At 40.6% G+C, this 18,560-nt stretch overlaps 1 protein-coding gene across 2 annotated transcripts in view; it reads right to left on the reverse strand.

The window, feature by feature from the left end:
• The window catches only part of HMCN1 (hemicentin 1), a 384,153-nt gene that overhangs the window by 14,601 nt on the left and 350,992 nt on the right, over positions 1-18,560 (reverse strand). For both annotated transcript variants that reach the window (XM_040359793.1, XM_040359792.1), the window contains 3 exons: positions 16,659-16,793; positions 5,463-5,576; positions 3,517-3,642 (listed from right to left, as the gene is read on the reverse strand). In XM_040359793.1, the coding sequence (XP_040215727.1) occupies positions 3,517-3,642; positions 5,463-5,576; positions 16,659-16,793 (375 nt within the window). The remainder of the gene's footprint in view (positions 1-3,516; positions 3,643-5,462; positions 5,577-16,658; positions 16,794-18,560) is intronic.

Raw genomic sequence — 18,560 nt, forward strand, 5'->3', positions numbered from 1 at the left:
ATCTCTCTTAGTTTTATACCCTCTACCCCCTTTTTTTTTCTTCGTCCTTTTTTTTTTTTTTTTTTTGTCCCTTTCCCTTTTGCCTGTCTATTTTGTTCCTAATCTCCACCCCCCCCTCACCACTCATCTACATCAGCTCGCTCTCCAGTTAAGCCACCTCTGTGTCTGCAGGCAGCTCCTAAAACGTGGGATAGTGAATGTACTTTTCACAGCCTTGACTCTAGCTCCAATTGAACCATGCAGAAAGACTCAAAATTCCAAAGCCCTATATCGCTGAAGTGTGTATCGCTTAATGTAAAAGGTCTAAATGTGCCGGAAAAACGATCACAAATCATGGCCACCCTTACCAAACAGAAAGCTCAGTTTATCTTTCTTCAGGAAACCCATTCAGACTCCATCCCTAACCTAACTAACAACCTCTATCACACAGTCCTCCACTCCACGAACCCTACCGCAAAGACCAAAGAGGCTTCCATACTAATATCCAAGCATGCACCATTCCAATTGTCAGATTCCTTGGTGGACCCAGAGGGTAGATTTGTCTTTATCAAGGGCCTATTCGCCTCTAAACCACTGATACTTAATTCTCTAAATGAGCACCAGGTTTCCTTCTTTAGGAAAATTAGTGATCTTTTACTCTCCTTCCGGGAGGGCATGGTCCTTCTAGGGGGAGACTTTAAAGTTCCACTGAACCCAGAGATTGACACTTCCTCAAGCACCTCTACATTGCCATACCAACTCCTTCTCTAGCCTTACACGTTACGTGGTGCACATTATTTTCCCTCGGTCAAGGAGTATACTTTTTATTCCACCCCATTTAAAAAATATTCCCGCATAGATCCCAAATCTGGTGAATTGTGTGTGAGGGTCTGGAGGCTCGAACTTCTCGTGCCAGTAGTCTCCCACACTTATTACTTATTTCTTTCATTCCCAGCCTGACCTGACTTACCTTACAAATGCGACAATAGACCCGATGTTCCTGTCGAATCATCATCCTATTTCAGTTACCCTGACTTTCCCAGAATCAGTTCCCAGAATAAAAACCTGGTGAATAAACTCGTCCTTGCTCAAAGACGTGGAGTTTAACACCCGCCTAGAGTCACGACTTCAAATGTACAGACATCTCTCCAATCACCTTATGGGAAGCCCACAAGTGCGTGATTCGGGGGGAACTTATGGCTTAGGCAGCGAAAATTAAAAGACAACACCAGGAGACTACTGAGAGGTTCATTGATAAAATTAGGCGATTGGAAGTCTCTCACAAATCCTCATACTCACAACAGTGTGCCTGGAATCAGTGCTGGATCGTCTTCAGCTTGTTCCTGTGTTCCTGTTTACTACTTGCCTGACTGACCTTGCTCCTGAAAACCCAGCTTTCCTTGACCATTCTCTTGGATTCTCCTTGCCTGCTTGCTTGCCTCTGCTACTCAACTGACCTTGGCTTGGACTTATGACTACTGCTTTGGCTTCTGGTTGTGTACCTTGCTGCCAGTCTGTTGCCGACTTCCGCCTGTTCCTGATTCTGCCATTGATCCTAGTCCAGTTCCTGCTGATGAACGAACCTGGTGACCAGTTTCCACATCTGCTCTGCCGAAGTTCCTGTGTCTTCAAGCTTCAGTATTTAACCTGCAGGCATCTGCACCCTTTCGTTGCCCCTGCACTTCCTGTAACCACCACCAGGGGTGCTTGGACCGGAACTGTGCAAGAGGCCACCCTAATCCTCTCAGGCTCCGCTGTAAAGTATGTGACAATACTGGTTTGGATATATTCCTATGCCCTGCATCCTTTTTCCTCCCCCTTCTCCACCCCCTCAATGTACCACTTTCCCCTCCCCCCTGTTTTTCTCTCTCTCTCTCTTTCTCTTTCTCTCTCTTTCTTTTTCATCCTCTTACTCTTCCTCCTCTCTGTAAGAACATGTCCCTTAGGCTACCTTATGCGGTTCTGACAACACACCCCGCTAGTCCTATACTGCGGGGCTGGAATACTGGCTAGCTTGACAACCATTTGTTATCTATGGTAAATTTATATGCCTTGGAATTTTGCAAAAAACAATTGTTGTCATGCTTTTACTGTACTTGTACTGTTCTTTATCATTTTAATAAAGATTCTTTATGAAACAAACAAAAAAAGTTATGGTGCCAGAGTATTTTAAATCCCTGTTTCCTATGCCTAACTACACCTTACTACACCTGACTATGAAGAATACATTTTTTTATTATCTAGTTTTAAGTGCATAGGACTTACAGCTGGAGAATTAAAGCAAATAGCAGATTTTTTATGTGTTGAGCATTTCCATGGGGTGTAGTCCATCTTAATCAAGGCTAAGACCCATCAAAACGTCAGACACATTATATACTGCATTCTTAAATGTAGCGCACCCAAGTCAATATATATATATATATATATATATATATATATATATATATATATATATATATATATATATATATATATATATATATATATATGTATATATATATATATATATATATTTAACAGTGTTTGTGTGTTCAAACACATTTTTTGCCTGTTCGCATGTTCTGGTGCGAACCGAACCCTAGTTTCTATGCAGAGCTTCACCAGATTTTGCACTCTCCAGTTTTAGTAAATCAACCACTTTGTGTCTTTGTCATTTCTGTAACTTTTTGCATATATTTACATAATTGAATACTGTTAATTACAGACTGAATGCTGTTTGAAAAAGGGCATCCACACAAAACTATCACACTGTATAAAACGTATCTATGCAAATGAATCATTAATAAACTTTTTATGGTGCTGCAAACCTGAACGGTTTCATCATATAGTGGATTATTGGGCTGATCCTTGTTTTCAGTGACCCTATCCTGCAGAGAGAGCGTGAGCCACCAACCTTTGATATACATATTTGGTCAGCCATACTTATTACAAATATGCTGAAAGTTCCTGCCCAGTTGTGAATATATATGCACTGTGCATAGGTTTGACCAACATTCAGTCATAACAAATTTTCATCTACTAAAAATACATGTATAGTCTTTGAAAGTCTACAGCTGCCTGCAGTGTAGATGAGGAAGCATCAATGCCTTCAACACAGTTTATTGCTTTGTTGTAGGCTTTATAAAAATTAGAACATGTTTTACATTTTTCCAATGGAACATTTTTTTTTAGGAAATTCCGATTGTCTGTGTGGAAAAATCCATGCATGCTCAGAAGCATCGAACTTCATTTTTTTTGGCTTGTCGTAGTGTTTTACGTCACCGCGTTTTGGCACGGTCGGAATTTAGTCTGATAGTGTGTATGCAAGACTGATGAAAGTCAGCTTCATCGGAATTCCGAAAAAAAATTCCAATCGGATTTTATCCCATCAAAAACCGATCGTGTGTACGCGGCATTAGATGTTTTATGATGTTCACTTTTATTTTTGTTCATTGAAGGGTTATATTAGAACTATCATAAACTCACCTGTCATTCCACATTGTTAATATTTTAATACAAATACTTGCGTAGTACTACCTTTTGATTAAAAAAACTTACCTACGCATGATCCATTTTCAGCCTTTGTAAATCCAATGGGACAAATGTCAATGCACTTATAACTTCCACGTGTGTTTCTGCAAAGTTGATCAGGTCGACATACATTCTGATGACATTCATTTAAATCTATAGGAAATAGAAATCTCACATATATTATTTTCTATACTATGTGATTAAACTTTCTTAAATGTAACCTATACTCGATTACACTCTAAAGCCGTGTACACACAATCAGTTTGTCAGATGAAAACAGACCGATGGACTGTTTTCATCGGACAAACCGATCATGTGTGGGCCCCATCGTTTTTTTTTTTCCATCGGTGAAAAAAAATAGAACATGTTTTAAATTTTTCCTATGGTTAAAAAAAACGATAGAAAAATCCGAACGTCTATGTGGAATTCCATCGGACAAAAATCCATGCATGCTCAGAATCAAGTCGACGCATGCTCGCAAGCATTGAACTTCATTTTTTCGGCTTGTTGTAGTGTTGTACGTCACCGTGTTTTGGCACGATCGGATTTTTGACTGATGGTGTGTAGGCAAGACTGATGAAAGTCAGCTTCATCAGATATCCGACGAAAAAATCCATCGGATTAGATTCCATCAGATATCCGATCGTGAGTACAGGGCTTAGGTGTATCTAGAGCAAAAACGTTTTTTTAATAGTTTTGGATAGTTTTCACTCTCTTTTTTGGTCCTGCTGACCATTGTCACTGGGAGTGAAAATGAGCCAAAATAAAACATTCTGAGTTGCCACCAGAACAAGAATAGTCGGGGAATCATTTAACAGGGACACTTGATCTGGTATTTTATCCATGTTTTTACCTAATTTTGTAAAGATTATCTATTGTGTCTACAGGATAGGAAGTGAATGAAAAATACTTGAATGGGACACAGATCACATTTACAACCTGATGATAATACTCAATCCAGGTAAACAAATAAATACACTATGGGTTTGATTTACTAAAGGTGAAGACTGTGAACTTTTCTAATACAGTTGGTCTTTGCAAATAATTTTGCTCCTGAGCTTAGTAAATGAGGTGACACTTTACTTTTCAAAGAATACCTAACCACATGCAATCACATGCAAAGCAAATATAGAAAAAAATATTTTTGCTGGTATATGATTGGATGACGGAAGTCAGAAATGCTTCCCTTTTTTTACTAAGCACTGGAGCAAATTCCATTGAAAAATGCAACCGCACTTGTAAAATAGTCTGTTTTCCTTTAGTAAACCAGCCACTATGTGTACCACACTATGCTATGTGGATCCGTTATTTGTTCTATTATCATAGCATAAGTCTACAGTATGCTAAGGTGGAGGTTCCTGAAAAGGTAACATTAGTGACTGTGCAGACAGAAATATTTAATCTAACAAATAATTTTGCAAGGCCAAGGCCCCATTCACATCTTCACATTCAGGGAATGCATTAACAATGCTCCGAAATGTGCAATGGGCTTGCTGTGCCTTTTTTCTTAATGCCATCTCAAATATAGGTAGCAGTTTAATGTCTTGTCGTGCATCAAAACATACCAAAATACACACACATGGGCAGCCATCATGTCCTTAGCAGCACATTACATACAATGTCTTGCAAATGAAAATACTGCCAATATCCAGCAGTTAAATCACTCACAAGCATAGAAATTGTATCACTCATGATTCTTAGGCTAACTTTGTACTGGGAAAATGTAAAGTACTTAGCCAAATGCATAATCAGTGGGACCAGCAGCTCAGATATGTAAGAAAGTGCAAAATCAAGCCTAGTATAGCTTTATGATCATCGAATAAAGCATAATAGGGCAATAGAAAAGTCACAAATATAGCTTTTATTCAGTGGGGGTTACTAGCCTCAAGAGGTCACCTTATCATTACAGTCACATTTTTGTTTATGTGTGTGTTATGCTTATTTAGCTTTAGTAATTCTGATTTAACTCTTACCAAAACAACTTCTGCCTTTCAAATGATAACCTGGATCACATCCACAGCGATAGCTTCCAATTGTATTGAAGCAGCGTTGATGACAAGGATTTGACTCCTTGCATTCATTAATGTCTAAAAAACAAAAATATGATGGTAAAGTACTGCCGCTCTACAGTACATTAAGGGAAATAACTAATATCAATACGTTTAAAGAAGATAAGCACCTAGAGATAGTCCACTGCTAATGCAAAAAATCTAGAGTCCTGCTTCAAACACATTTATGCACAATCAAATGTAGGAGGGGTAGTGTAGCTGAGAAGTGCAAGTGATGGAAGTCATCTGCATGTATATCAGCAAATAATTAAGATGTCAAATACTACTGATATGAGGATGTATGAAAAGTACTGAAAACTTGCATTAACCTTATATGAGTGGCTTACAATCCTCCACTTCATTCACTGACTTGTGAAAGTATACTTTGTCTGGCTGGGTGTAAGAGCTTAATAGAGGTTTTATGTTTTTGATTGGTTATTTATACTGTTACATGTCCTGCATTCTGTATTCAGCTGTTCATTTGTCTAACCTGTGCATGTGTTAAGGTTCTGCATGAAATCTGCCTCCACTACATCTGCATGTGTGATAGCTCTGTTTGAACATCAGCTTTCTTTATCAACATGTGTTTAAAGAATACGCTCTTGCCTGTTGGCTTGGTACTTCATTTAAGTTAATTGCCTACATGTGAGCTATTGTCAGTAGGGCAAACCTTTGGCAGGCCTGCAACTTGAAAGCATCAGACAGTAAAAATGCATTTGTGGTGGTTCCTGGTAAAGATTTGATTCTCCTCAGGCTTTACATTTCAAGGAAGCTTATGCTATCCTCTGATGATTGATGCTTAATTTGTCTATTGTATCAGACTGTGATATCAAGTGCTAATACGTAGAGTTCTTAGTCCAGACCAATAACACAATGCAAACCCTGTTTTAGTTGGATATTATATTTATACATTAGAATTAATTAATATTTTTGCAGCACCCTCTTTTGACATCTTCCATTTGCAATATTCCTGTATTGCTGCCATTTTAGCTGAGCTCTCCACTGGAACTCTTGGCTTACTGATCTGTAATTCATAGCTTTTCCCTGGATCTCTGGACTTTGGATTGCTTTCAGACCTGCAGACCCCTTAAAGGATATAGAATATTAAAATCCTGAAAGGGAACCAGCATACCACACAAGGGGTGTTATACTTTGTTGTTTAACGACTCCCTGATGGAGCCAATGGACACACCAGGATGGGCAACAGTTGACAGCTAGCAGAAATGATATAAAGTACAGAACTGAGAAGCAATATCATGATCAAAGACAAGCAACGGAATGGGCTAAGCGGCAACAGAAGGTCAGGGCAGGCAGCAGAAAAGAATCATAGTCAGGTAAAAGCTAAATTGTCAACAGAAATCATAATCTGAAGCTGAAATTCAGAAGCAAGGTCATGAGAAATGGAGCCTAGCATTAGAGTCTATGGCCGGGATTCAGAGAGATTGGCGTATCTTTAGAGCGGTGTAGCGCATCTGATATGCGCTACGCCGACGTAACATAGAGTGGCTCGTACTGTATTCACAAACCACTTGCTCCCTTTCTTACGCCGGCGTAACGTAAAATGGCCGGCGTAAGCCCGCCTAATTCAAAGTAGCAAGGTTGTGGGTGTGTTGTATTTAAATTAACCGTGACCCCATGTAAATGCATGGCCGAACGAACGGCGCATGCGCGTGCATGCTCAGAATCGAGTCGCAAATACTCCCTAAGATACGTCGGCTTAATGCTTTTGACGTGAACGTAACCTACGCCCAGCCCCATTCACGTACGACTTATGCAAACTACGTAAAATACGACGCTGTTCCCGCGCCCATACCTTAACATGACTTACCCCTGCTTTATGAGGGGTAAACTTATGCCGGACGTACGCCTTACGTAAACGGCGTAGCTTAATACGACGGGCGCAAGTACGTTCGTGAATCGGCGTATCTAGGTCATTTGCATATTCGACGCGTAAATCTACGGAAGCGCCCCTTGCGGCCAGCGTAAATATGCACCCAAGATACGATGGCGTAGTAGACTTACGTCGGTCGTATCTTGGCCAAATTCAGGCGTATCTCATTTCCAGAATACGCAGAAAGATACGACGGCGCACATTTGGACTTACGATGGCGTATCTGGAGATACGCCGTCGTAAGTCCTTTCTGAATCCCGGCGACTGCATGGGGTCTTTGCTCGGGCAATTCCAATTACAGTGAACAAGTTTACTTTGGTTTCCTGGATATGACATTAGAGGAAGTGCACAGCTGCTCTTCTCATAATAAACCAACAAGGAAAGCTCCTAAGCACATGGCCAGAGTGTGTCCTGTCAGATAGAACTGATGAACTGACAGAAATTTCAGGAGAGAAATTATTTTTTTGTGCAGGGCAAGAGAATTTGAGACAGGCATGAAGACCAGGTACGAAATAGGTTGTCTCTGCAGAGGCACACCTGCAACAGTTACAGCTTCAGTTACAGTTATATTTCTTTTGCCTAATTATGTGTTGAATTGTATGAAGTAACTGCAAATGTCTTGGAATTTGCATGGAATTCCAAGACATTTGCAGTTACTCCTACTGGCAGCCCATTTGTATCAGTAAAGTCATATCTGTGGCCACTGTGTGCAGAAGACTCCATTGATTAGTGTAGCCATTGGCACACTGCACACCTCTCATCTGGGCAACATTACATTTACAAGTCACAGTAGATTGAGCATGTTTTCTTGAATCCTTCACATAGACCAGTGCTGGATGCACTCTGTAGCCAGACAGGAGAAAATTCTTGAACAGAAATTGTAGGCAGTAAAAAGTAAAGAGTTAACATGGGAATGACATAAAAATATAGTAGTTGAGCAACTTACTTTCAGCTTCAGCTTTAACCTGGTAGTTGTCAGCCAACATAACCAAACATTACAAATGAAACAGCAGGCTTTAAAGAGATTAAATATGTCTTGCGCAGCAAGTGTCAATTTCAGACACAGCATATGAGTAAAACTGGGCTTGTGTTGGAAACAGTCTTCCTCCACACAGACAGCCATCTGCAGTTAGTGTCAGCACCATAAAGCAAACAGTTTGCTTCACTACTTGTGATACCATAGTTCTGACTGTATGGCTTAGATGAAAATCAGACTACCAGACACACTGATGACATCATGAAGGTAACTCATGCAGTTATAACAGAGCATGGCATAGATGAAGGGATAAAAAGAAAAGGAAATAGTGACTAAAAAATAAACATCACCTTATATCTCTACTCTTAACTGCTATTTGGAAACAAATTTTATAGACATACGAAATGTCTGTTTTTTTGTTTTTGTTTTTAGTGCCTTAAAGCGGTGGTTCACCCTAAAATGCAAGTTTCTACCATGAAATCCAGCATAGTAGCGTGAGCTACAGTATACCTTTATTTATTTATTTTTCGCGCCGTACTCACTGTTTAATCCCGGAGATAAGTTTCAGACTCTCCGTGGGGAATGGGCGTTCCTATGCAGAGGGGACAATGATTGACGGCCAGCTATGGCACGTCACGCTTCCCGAGTAGGACTCGGCTCTTCACGGCGCTTTGCGGTGCCTGCGCACAGACTAGGAGCTGACTGCGTAGGTGCCGTGAAGAGCCAAGTCCTATTTCGGCTATTTCCCTGAAGCGTGACGCGCCATAGCCGGCCGTCAATCATGTTCCCCTTTGCATAGGAACGCCTACTAGACTGAAACTTAACTACAAGATTAAACAGTGAGTACGGCGCCAAAAAATAAAATAAAGGCATACTGTAGCTCGCGCTAGTATGCTAGATGGCATGTTAGAAAAAAAATGTTTTTAGGGTGAACCCCCGCTTTAAGAATGCCATTTCTGCAGACTTCCCAAACTGAGTTAGTAAAGCAACACCAGCTTGAGAAGGTAGCAAGGCCCACACCAGTGCACCCAATTCACCAAATACTCTGAGGCCTTGTACACACGACCAGACATGTCCGATGAAAACAGTCCGCGGATCGTTTTCATCGGACATGTCTGCTGGGAGGTTTTGGTCTGATGTGTGTACACACCATCAGACCAAAATCCCCGCGGACAGAGAACGCGGTGACGTAGAAGACACCGATGTTCTCTAACACGGATGTTCAATGCTTCCACGCATGCGTCAAATCAATTTGACGCATGAGCGGGATTTCGGGCCACTGGTTATACGTCATAACCAGCGGACATGTCCGATGAGTCGTACTAACCATTGGACATGTCCGACGGACAGCTTTCCAGCGGACAAGTTTCTTAGCATGCTAAGAAACTTTTGTCCACTGGAAACCTGTCCGCTAGGCCAGGAAACCTGTCCGCTAGGCCGTACACACGGTCGGACATGTCCGCGTAAACTGGTCCGCGGACCAGTTTCAGCGGACATGTTCGGTCGTGTGTACGAGGCATAACATATCTCCCTCTGCTGTATAGGACACCTTTTTAGAATATTCCACTATACCAACTGTCATCTGATTCTACCAGCTTAAGTTATGAATTTAACCTCTTGACCACCGCCCCATGTCAAAAAGACGTCCTCCTTTTTAAAGTTGAATATCTCGATAACGGCAGCAGCTGCTGCCACAACCGAGACATTCATCTTTTCAGGGGGCGGTGGTGTACACGATAACGGTGGTCTCCGCGGCGGATTCGCCGCAAGATCGCCGTTATCGGTGGCGCCCCCCCCTCCCGCCGCTCTCCCGCGCCCTCCGCCGCTTACCGGAGCCGTCGGTAGCGGCGGAGGGGATCGGATGTGTCCGGCAGCTGAGCGGGGACGGGACTGAAGGAGAAATCTCCTTCACCCGTCCTCATAGCTCTGCTGGGCGGAAGTGACGTCAAAACGTCAGTCCCGCCCAGCCTCTTAAAGAAACATTTTTTTTTTTGTCATTTGAAAAAATGACATTTTTTTTTTTTTATTTTTTTTTTTGCATTTAAGTCTAATTATGAGATCTGAGGTCTTTTTGACCCCAGATCTCATATTTAAGAGGACCTGTCATGCTTTTTTCTATTACAAGGGATGTTTACATTCCTTGTAATAGGAATAAAAGTGATCAATTTTTTTTTTTTTTTTTTTCAGTGTAAAAAATTATAAAACTAAATAAAAATAAATAAGAAAACCAAAAAAAATTTTTTTAAAGCGCCCCGTCCCGACGAGCTCGCGCGCAGAAGCAAACGCATACGCGAGTAGCGCCCGCATATGAAAACGGTATTCAAACCACACAAGTGAGGTATCGCCGCGATCGTTAGAGTGAGAGCAATAATTCTAGCCCTAGACCTACTCTGCAACTCAAAAAATGCAACCTGTAGAATTTTTTAAACGTCGCCTATCGAGATTTTTAAGGGTAAAAGTTTGACGCCATGCCACGAGCGGGCGCAATTTTTAAGCGTGACATGTTGGGTATCATTTTACTCGGCGTAACATTATCTTTCACAATATATAAAAAAATTGGGCAAAATGTATTGTTGTCTTATTTTTTAATTCAAAAAAGTGATTTTTATCCAAAAAAAGTGCGCTTGTAAGACCGCTGCGCAAATACGGTGTGACAAAAAGTATTGCAATGACTGCCATTTTATTCCCTAGGATGTCTGCTAAAAAAATATATATAATGTTTGGGGGTTCTGATTAATTTTCTAGCAAAAAAATTGTGATTTTCACATGAAGGAGAGAAGTGCCAGAATTTACCTGGTGGGCAAGTGGTTAATATTGGTGGGTATCACTAATCAGCTGCTGCTGACATACAACATTTTTGCTTCCAATATTTTAACTGTTCTGCTTCTAATGTTATAACAGCGCTTATTCTGTTACTATAATGGAGAATTATATTACCACTATATGTCAGGGCCCATTCATACCGGGTGCAGCAAGACAAGGCAAAAAGCCTTGTTCCCTGTTGGGACAGTTCACACTGCCACACTGCAGCAGGCAGTACTTTTTTTCAGCAGTGTGGTGTGACTCAATCCAACACATTGCATTGTGCTGAGGCCAATAGATAATAAATATTAAATAAATAATTACACTCATAATTAAAAAATCAATTGTAAGAATTGCTTTTTGCATTTAGGAGCCAAGCAATGTACAGTGGTACCACATTGCACCAAGGTCTAATGTAATTATGAAGTGACTGGGGTGGGGGAAACCCCTACAAGGTTAGCCCTGTACTTTAATGAAATAGTTAACATACATTAATATTAATATATATACACAGTGTATATTGTATACACACACACATATATATATATATATATATATATATATATATATATATATATATATATATATATATATATATATATATATATATATATATATATATATATATATATAGTAAAATAAGTATTAAATACATCACCATTTTTCTAGATAAATATATTTCTGAAGGTGCTACTGACTTGAAATTTTCAACACATGTCGGTAACAACCCATGCAATCCATACATACAAGGAAACCAAAACAAAACAAAACAAAATCCTTTGTTGGTAATGACATTTTCAGATGCCTTCTCTATGGAGAAACTAGTCGTATGCATTGCTCAGGTGTAATTTTGCCCTATTCCACACAAGCACTTTTCAAATCTTGAAGGCTTTGTGAGCCTCTTCTATGAAGTCTGATCTTTAGTTCTTTCCATAGATTTTCTGTTGGATTTAAGTCAGGTGATTGGCTGTGCGCCATTCTAGCAGCTTTATTTTCTTTCTTTGAAACCAATAGAGAGTTCCCTTGGCTTTGTATTTGGAATCATTGTCTTGCTGAAATATCCACCCTTGTTTCATCTTCATCATCCTGGTAGATGGCAGCAGATTTTTTATCAAGAATGTCTTGGTACATTTTTCCATTCATCCTTCCTTCAACGACATGAAGTTTACCAGTACTGTATGCTGAAAAACCGCCCAACACCATGATGTTTCCACCTCCAAACTTCACAGATAGTATGGTGTTTTTGGGGTGATGTGCAGTGGCATTTGACCTCCAAACATGGTGTGTATTATGGCATCCAAAGAGTTGAATTTTGATCTACTCTGACCAGACTATATTCACAGGCTTGTGTATTTCATTTAAACTTTAAATGAGCTTCAACAGGCTTTTTCTTTAGCAATAGAGTCTTGTGTCGTGAGCGTGTATACAGGCCACGGTAGTTGAGTGCATTACTTATTGTTTTCTTTGAACCAATTGTACCTGCTAATTCCAGGTATTTCTGAAGTTCCCTACAAGTGGTCATTGGCTCTTGGACAACTCTTGTAATAATTATTTTCACTCCTCTGTCAGAAATGTTGTGAGGAGCACCTGGTCATGGCCGGTTTATGGTGAAATTATGTTCTTTTCACTTCTGGATTATGGCCCAAACAGTGCTCACTGGAACATTTAGAAGTTAAGAAATCCTTCTGTAAGCAATGACATCAGTATGTTTTGCAACAAGATTGTGAAGGTCTTGAGAGAGCTCTTTGCTTTTACCCATCATAAAATGTTTCTTGCCTGACACCTTGGTAACGAGACCACTTTTTATAGGCCATCAGTTGAGACTGCACCAGCTGATATTAATTTTGCACTTACAAGGAGCAGGATTGCTTTCTATTTACTGATAGATTTCAGCTTGTATCTTGGCTTTCCATGCCTTTTGCACCTCCCTTTCTTCATGTGTTCAGTACTCTTAACTTGTGTCATTCCATTTTATTAGCCATAACTTAACATATTTGTTTTGGTTTCATTGTATGTACGGTTTGCATGGGTTGCTACCGACATGTGGTGAACATATCATGTCAATAGCACCTTTAGAAAAAGATTTACCTCAAAATATGGTGACATGTTTAATACTTTTTTCACCTGCTGTTTTTACAGTATATATATATATATATATATATATATATATATATATATATATATATATATATATATATACCGTGTTTCCCCGAAAGTAAGACCTACCCCGAAAATAAGACCTACCCCAATTTTCATGGAGGGCTGCAATATAAGCCCTACCCCGAAAATAAGCCCTAGCGTGTGTTTCTGTAATCTAATCTGTAGTCAAATACCTTCGGTATACAGTGACACTCAGCGTTCAGCTTATCTCCTCCTCTTCCCTTTCCTGTCAGCAGGGGATCACACCCTCCCTCCCTCTGCAATGCTCGGATCGCCGCAGGCTATGAAAGTGAAGAGGAGCACTCAGCTGATCTCTTTCTCCTGCTTGTCAGCGGGGGGGGGGGGATCTCCGCCCCCTTCTCTCTGCAATGCTGGCGGGCTATGGAAGCGCCGAGGGGCACTCAGATGATGTTTTCTTCTCCTGCTTGTCAGCAGGGATCTCAGGCCCCCCTCCCTCTGCAAAGCTGGATCGCAGCGGGCTATGGAAGGCGCCGAGGGGCGCTTAGCTGATGTTTTATTTTCCTGCCTGTTGGTGGGGGATGTCTGCCCCCCTCCCTCTGCAATGCTTGGATCGTGGGAGAGAGCTCCAGCCATCTATGGAAGCGCCGAGTGGCGCTGTAAGATGGTATGTGACACAGAAACACACACCTTTTTCATGATATTCTACTGTAATAGAAAGGATTCTTGGAGTTTACAACCGAGTTTGATTCACTTCACACTGGGGATTCCTGCCAGACAGGCAGGGAGAGGGGGCAAGAAGACAGCACGTGAAATGCTAAGCCCTACCCCGAAAATAAGCCCTACTGTGTTTTTGATTGCCAAAATTAATATAAGACCCGGGCTTATTTTCGGGGAAACACGGTATATATATATATATATATATATATATATATATATATATATATAAAAATATATATATATATATATACACAGTCATGGCCAAAATTGTTGGCACCCCAGAATTTTTTCCAAAAAATCAAGTATTTCTCACAGAAAAGTATTGCAGTATCACACGTTTTGCTATACACATGTTTATTTCATTTGTGTGTATTGGAACAAAACAAAAATTGGACATAATGTCACACAAAACTCCAAAAATGGTCTGGTCAAAATTCTTGGCACCCTTTAAAAATTGTGGATAAATAAGATTGTTTCAAGCATGTGATGCTCCTTTAAACTCACCTGGGGCAAGTAACAGGTGTGGGCCATATAAAAATCACACATGAAAGCAGATAAAAAGTAGAGAAGTTCACTTAGTCTTTGCATTGTGTGTCTGTGTGTGCCACACTAAGCACGAACAACAGAAAGAGGAGAAGAGAACTGTCTGAGGACTTGAGAACCAAAATTGTAGAAAAATATCAACAATCTCAAGGTTACAAGTCCATCTCCTGAGATCTAGATTTGCCTTTGTCAATAGTGCGCAACATTATCAAGAAGTTTGCAACCCATGGCACTGTAGCTAATCTCTCTGGGCGTGGACGGAAGAGAAAAATTGATGAAAGGTTGCAACGCAGGATAGTCCGGATGGTGGATAAGCTGCCCCAAACAAGTTTCAAAGAAATTCAAGCTGTCCTGCAGGCTCAGGGAGCATCAGTGTCAGCGCAAACTATCCGTCGACATTTAAATGAAATGAAACGCTATGGCAGGAGACCCAGGAGGACCCCACTGCTGACACAGAGACATAAAAAAGCAAGACTACAATTTGCCAAAATGTACTTGAGTAAGCCAAAATCCTTCTGGGGTAACGTCTTGTGGACAGATGAGACCAAGATAGAGACCAAGATGAGACCAAGATAGAGCTTTTTGGTAAAGCACATCATTCTACTGTTTACCGAAAATGAAATGAGGCCTACAAAGAAAAAAAACAAAGTACCTAATGAAATATGGTGGAGGTTCAATGATGTTTTGGGGTTGTTTTACTGCCTCTGTCACTGGGTGCCTTGAATGTGTGTAAGGCATCATGAAATCTGAGGATTACCAAAGGATTTTGGGTCGCACTGTAGAGCCCAGTGTCAGAAAGCTGGGTTTGCGTACGAGATCTTGGGTCTTACACAGGACTCAAGTCCTGCGGGAACGCGTGGGAACGGAATTCCTGCACTTTTTTTTACAGCAGGAACGCAGTTCCCTTTGCAGGACTAGAGCAGCCAAGCCACCCGAGCCAATCCTTCACTGAGCGGCGATGCCCAGCTTGATTCACTATCAGGGGAAGGCGAACCTTAGTAATCTTTTATGTTACTGGCTGCTTCCTGTATATGGATTCATCGGGTAGTGTGCGGGTATTCCGTCGCTTCCTCGATGCCGCAATGTCTCCTGGGAGCTTTTGTCATTGTTCCCAGAAGACATTGCGGAGGTCTGCCGCGAGTTATCGCGGGATTTAGAAAGAACTTGTTTAAAAAAAAAAAACATGCGCTTTAGTAATTATGCATATGAGCGTATCATTTTTTATTTTTTTTGGTGGGGGAGTGGATCTTGAGTGGGAGTTCCCACACTTTTTCCCCCAGGACTTGACTCCTGGTCTTACAGCAGGACAATGACCCCAAACATACGTCAAAAAGCACCCAGAAATGGATGGCAACAAAGTGCTGGAGAGTTCTAAAGTGGCCAGCAATGAGTCCAGAGATAAATCCCATTGAACACCTGTGGAGAGATCTTAAAATTGCTGTTGGGAAAAGGCGCCCTTCCAATAAGAGAGACCTGGAGCAGTTTGCAAAGGAAGAGTGTTCCAAAATTCCAGGTGAGAGGTGCAAGAAGCTTAGTGATGATTATAGGAAGCGACTGATTTCAGTTATTTTTTCCAAAGGGTGTGCAACCAAATATTAAGTTAAAGTTGTGTAAAGCCTTACCAGCTTCCTGTAACAGAGTGCCATCAGAGCAATAAAAGTGTTACATATGTGGGGGGCCGAGCATAAATCTGCCAGGATTACTTTAATTACTTTAATCACTAAAGCATTCTCAACAAGATCATTACGTTTCCCCTTAATAAATTCAAGGGTGACCAATCTTTTTAAACACACTCAAAACTGAATGTTCTGATGGTAAAAGTTGCTACTGAAAATATACTTTCTCAACACATTCAAGTTTGCTTAAAAATGTAAACAATGCTAAATGTATACACACAAACTATTCTGCAATTAGTACTTTACTAACCAGAAACAGAAGAAAAAATACCTGCTTTTCATTATGCCAATATTCTGTCAAAAAAAACAATATAAAATTATGTGTTGATGGAGTTCAACATGATTGAATAATATTATTAAAAATGTGTTCGCACAATAATTTACAGATACGGTACCTTGGCATTCCAGGCCATTAGGAGCAGCTGTAAATCCAGTTCCACACTTTAGTACACAAATATAAGAACCAATGGAATTTTTACACTCTTGATTTTTGCGACACACAGACTCTTCCAGTGTACATTCATCAATATCTATAACACATAAGATATTTTTATTGCAACCTCTCTCTGCAGTGTAATCAAAATAGGTGTAAATATGTATTTGTTATAGTTTCTGTAATTTTTTACTTCACTTACCTTTCCCTTGGGTTGCAATTATACATATATCACTAATCAATTAAAAACATACAGTTTTAATTGACATACCGACATGGCTTCACTGGAGAACTATGTACAAGCTGTGAATAGATCTGTATTGGCAACTACAATTTGAGTGCTCCTTAAAATTGGAGATATGTGAGTAGAAAAGTTGGAAGAAACTATAAAAGTGCGCTGGAATTCATCCCTTGATTTATTTGACAAGGTGCTAGGGTGGGCTTGGAGTCAGATAGGGCTGCAGTGTTGATCAGGCTCAGATAGAAAATGCCAGACAGGTGACATATGCAAGCTTGGCTGTGTTCTTGGCTCCTGGAGCCCTGAATTCCAAGTTTAGTGACTAAGAATGCACATTTTGCATGAGCCAGGCCTACTAACTCTGATGGTAAGTGGGGTGTGCTCTTGAACATGGGCATAGCAATATGCACAGTGAGCATCACAACTGTCCAACCTTGGCTTAAAACATAAAAAATAAAACTGCCATTTATTTGTCAGTAAGGGGCAGCATTCAGTAAAGAAAATATGAACACTACTATTTGTATGTGCAGGCAACTCAGTGGGCCAGATTCACGTAGAGCAGCGTTTCTTTGAGCGGGTGTAGCGCAGCTCATATGCGCTACGCCAACGTAACATAGAGAGGCAAGTACAGTATTCACAAAGCACTTGCTCCCTAAGTTACGTAGCGTAAATGGGCCGGCGTAAGCCTGCCTAATTGAAAGTAGGCTGGTAGTGGGCGTGTTGTATTAAAATGAATCGTGACCCCATGTAAATGAAGCGCCGAACGAACGGCGCATGCGTGCGCATGCTCAGAATCACGTCAAATTTACGCCCTAAGATACGACGACTCAATGGCAACGACGTGAACGTAACCTACGCCCAGCCCCATTCACATACGACTTACGTAAACGACGTAAAATCCGATGGCTGTTCCGTCGTCCATACCTTTGCATTGGCTGCGCCACCTATAGAGGTGTGTTATCTTTATGCCGGACGTACGCCTTACGTAAACGGCATAGCTTACTGCGACGGGCGCAAGTACGTTCGTGAATCGGCGTATCTAGGTAATTTACATATTCGACACGTAAATCAACGGAAGCGCTCCTAGCGGCCAGCGTAAATATGCACCCAAGATACGACAGCGTAGGAGACTTACGTCGGTCGTAGGAAGCCAGAATTCAGGCGTATCTTATTACAAGAATAAGGCGCATAGATACAACGGCGCATCCATGGACTTACGTGGCGTATATAAAGATACGTCGGCGTAAGTCTCTGTGAATCCGGGCCAATGTGTCTATTCTTTATACCTGTAAGCAGGTTTTTTTTTTTTTTTTAAGACTGATGTGGTTTATTTATTAATGTTGTGCAAAGATGCCTTATTAATGTATGTATTGTTAAGTGAACTATTATTACGTGAAGATTTTTCAGTGATCTCACTAAAAGCTGATGGTTTTGCTGGGTTGTTGTAATGTGCTTTCAGTTTTAGCTGTCGTAATTAAGAGTTGTCCTTTGGGCACATGATGGATTTTCACAACCAAATAAAATATTTGTTGGATTAACTTCTTGATCTTCATAATCAGTCTAAAGAAATAAATGTTGAAGCTGAGGTGTCCTCTTTTAGTTTTTACCATTATTAGCTAGAAAAGT

Source organism: Rana temporaria, chromosome 7, assembly GCF_905171775.1.
Source record: "Rana temporaria chromosome 7, aRanTem1.1, whole genome shotgun sequence".
NCBI lineage: Eukaryota > Metazoa > Chordata > Amphibia > Anura > Ranidae > Rana > Rana temporaria.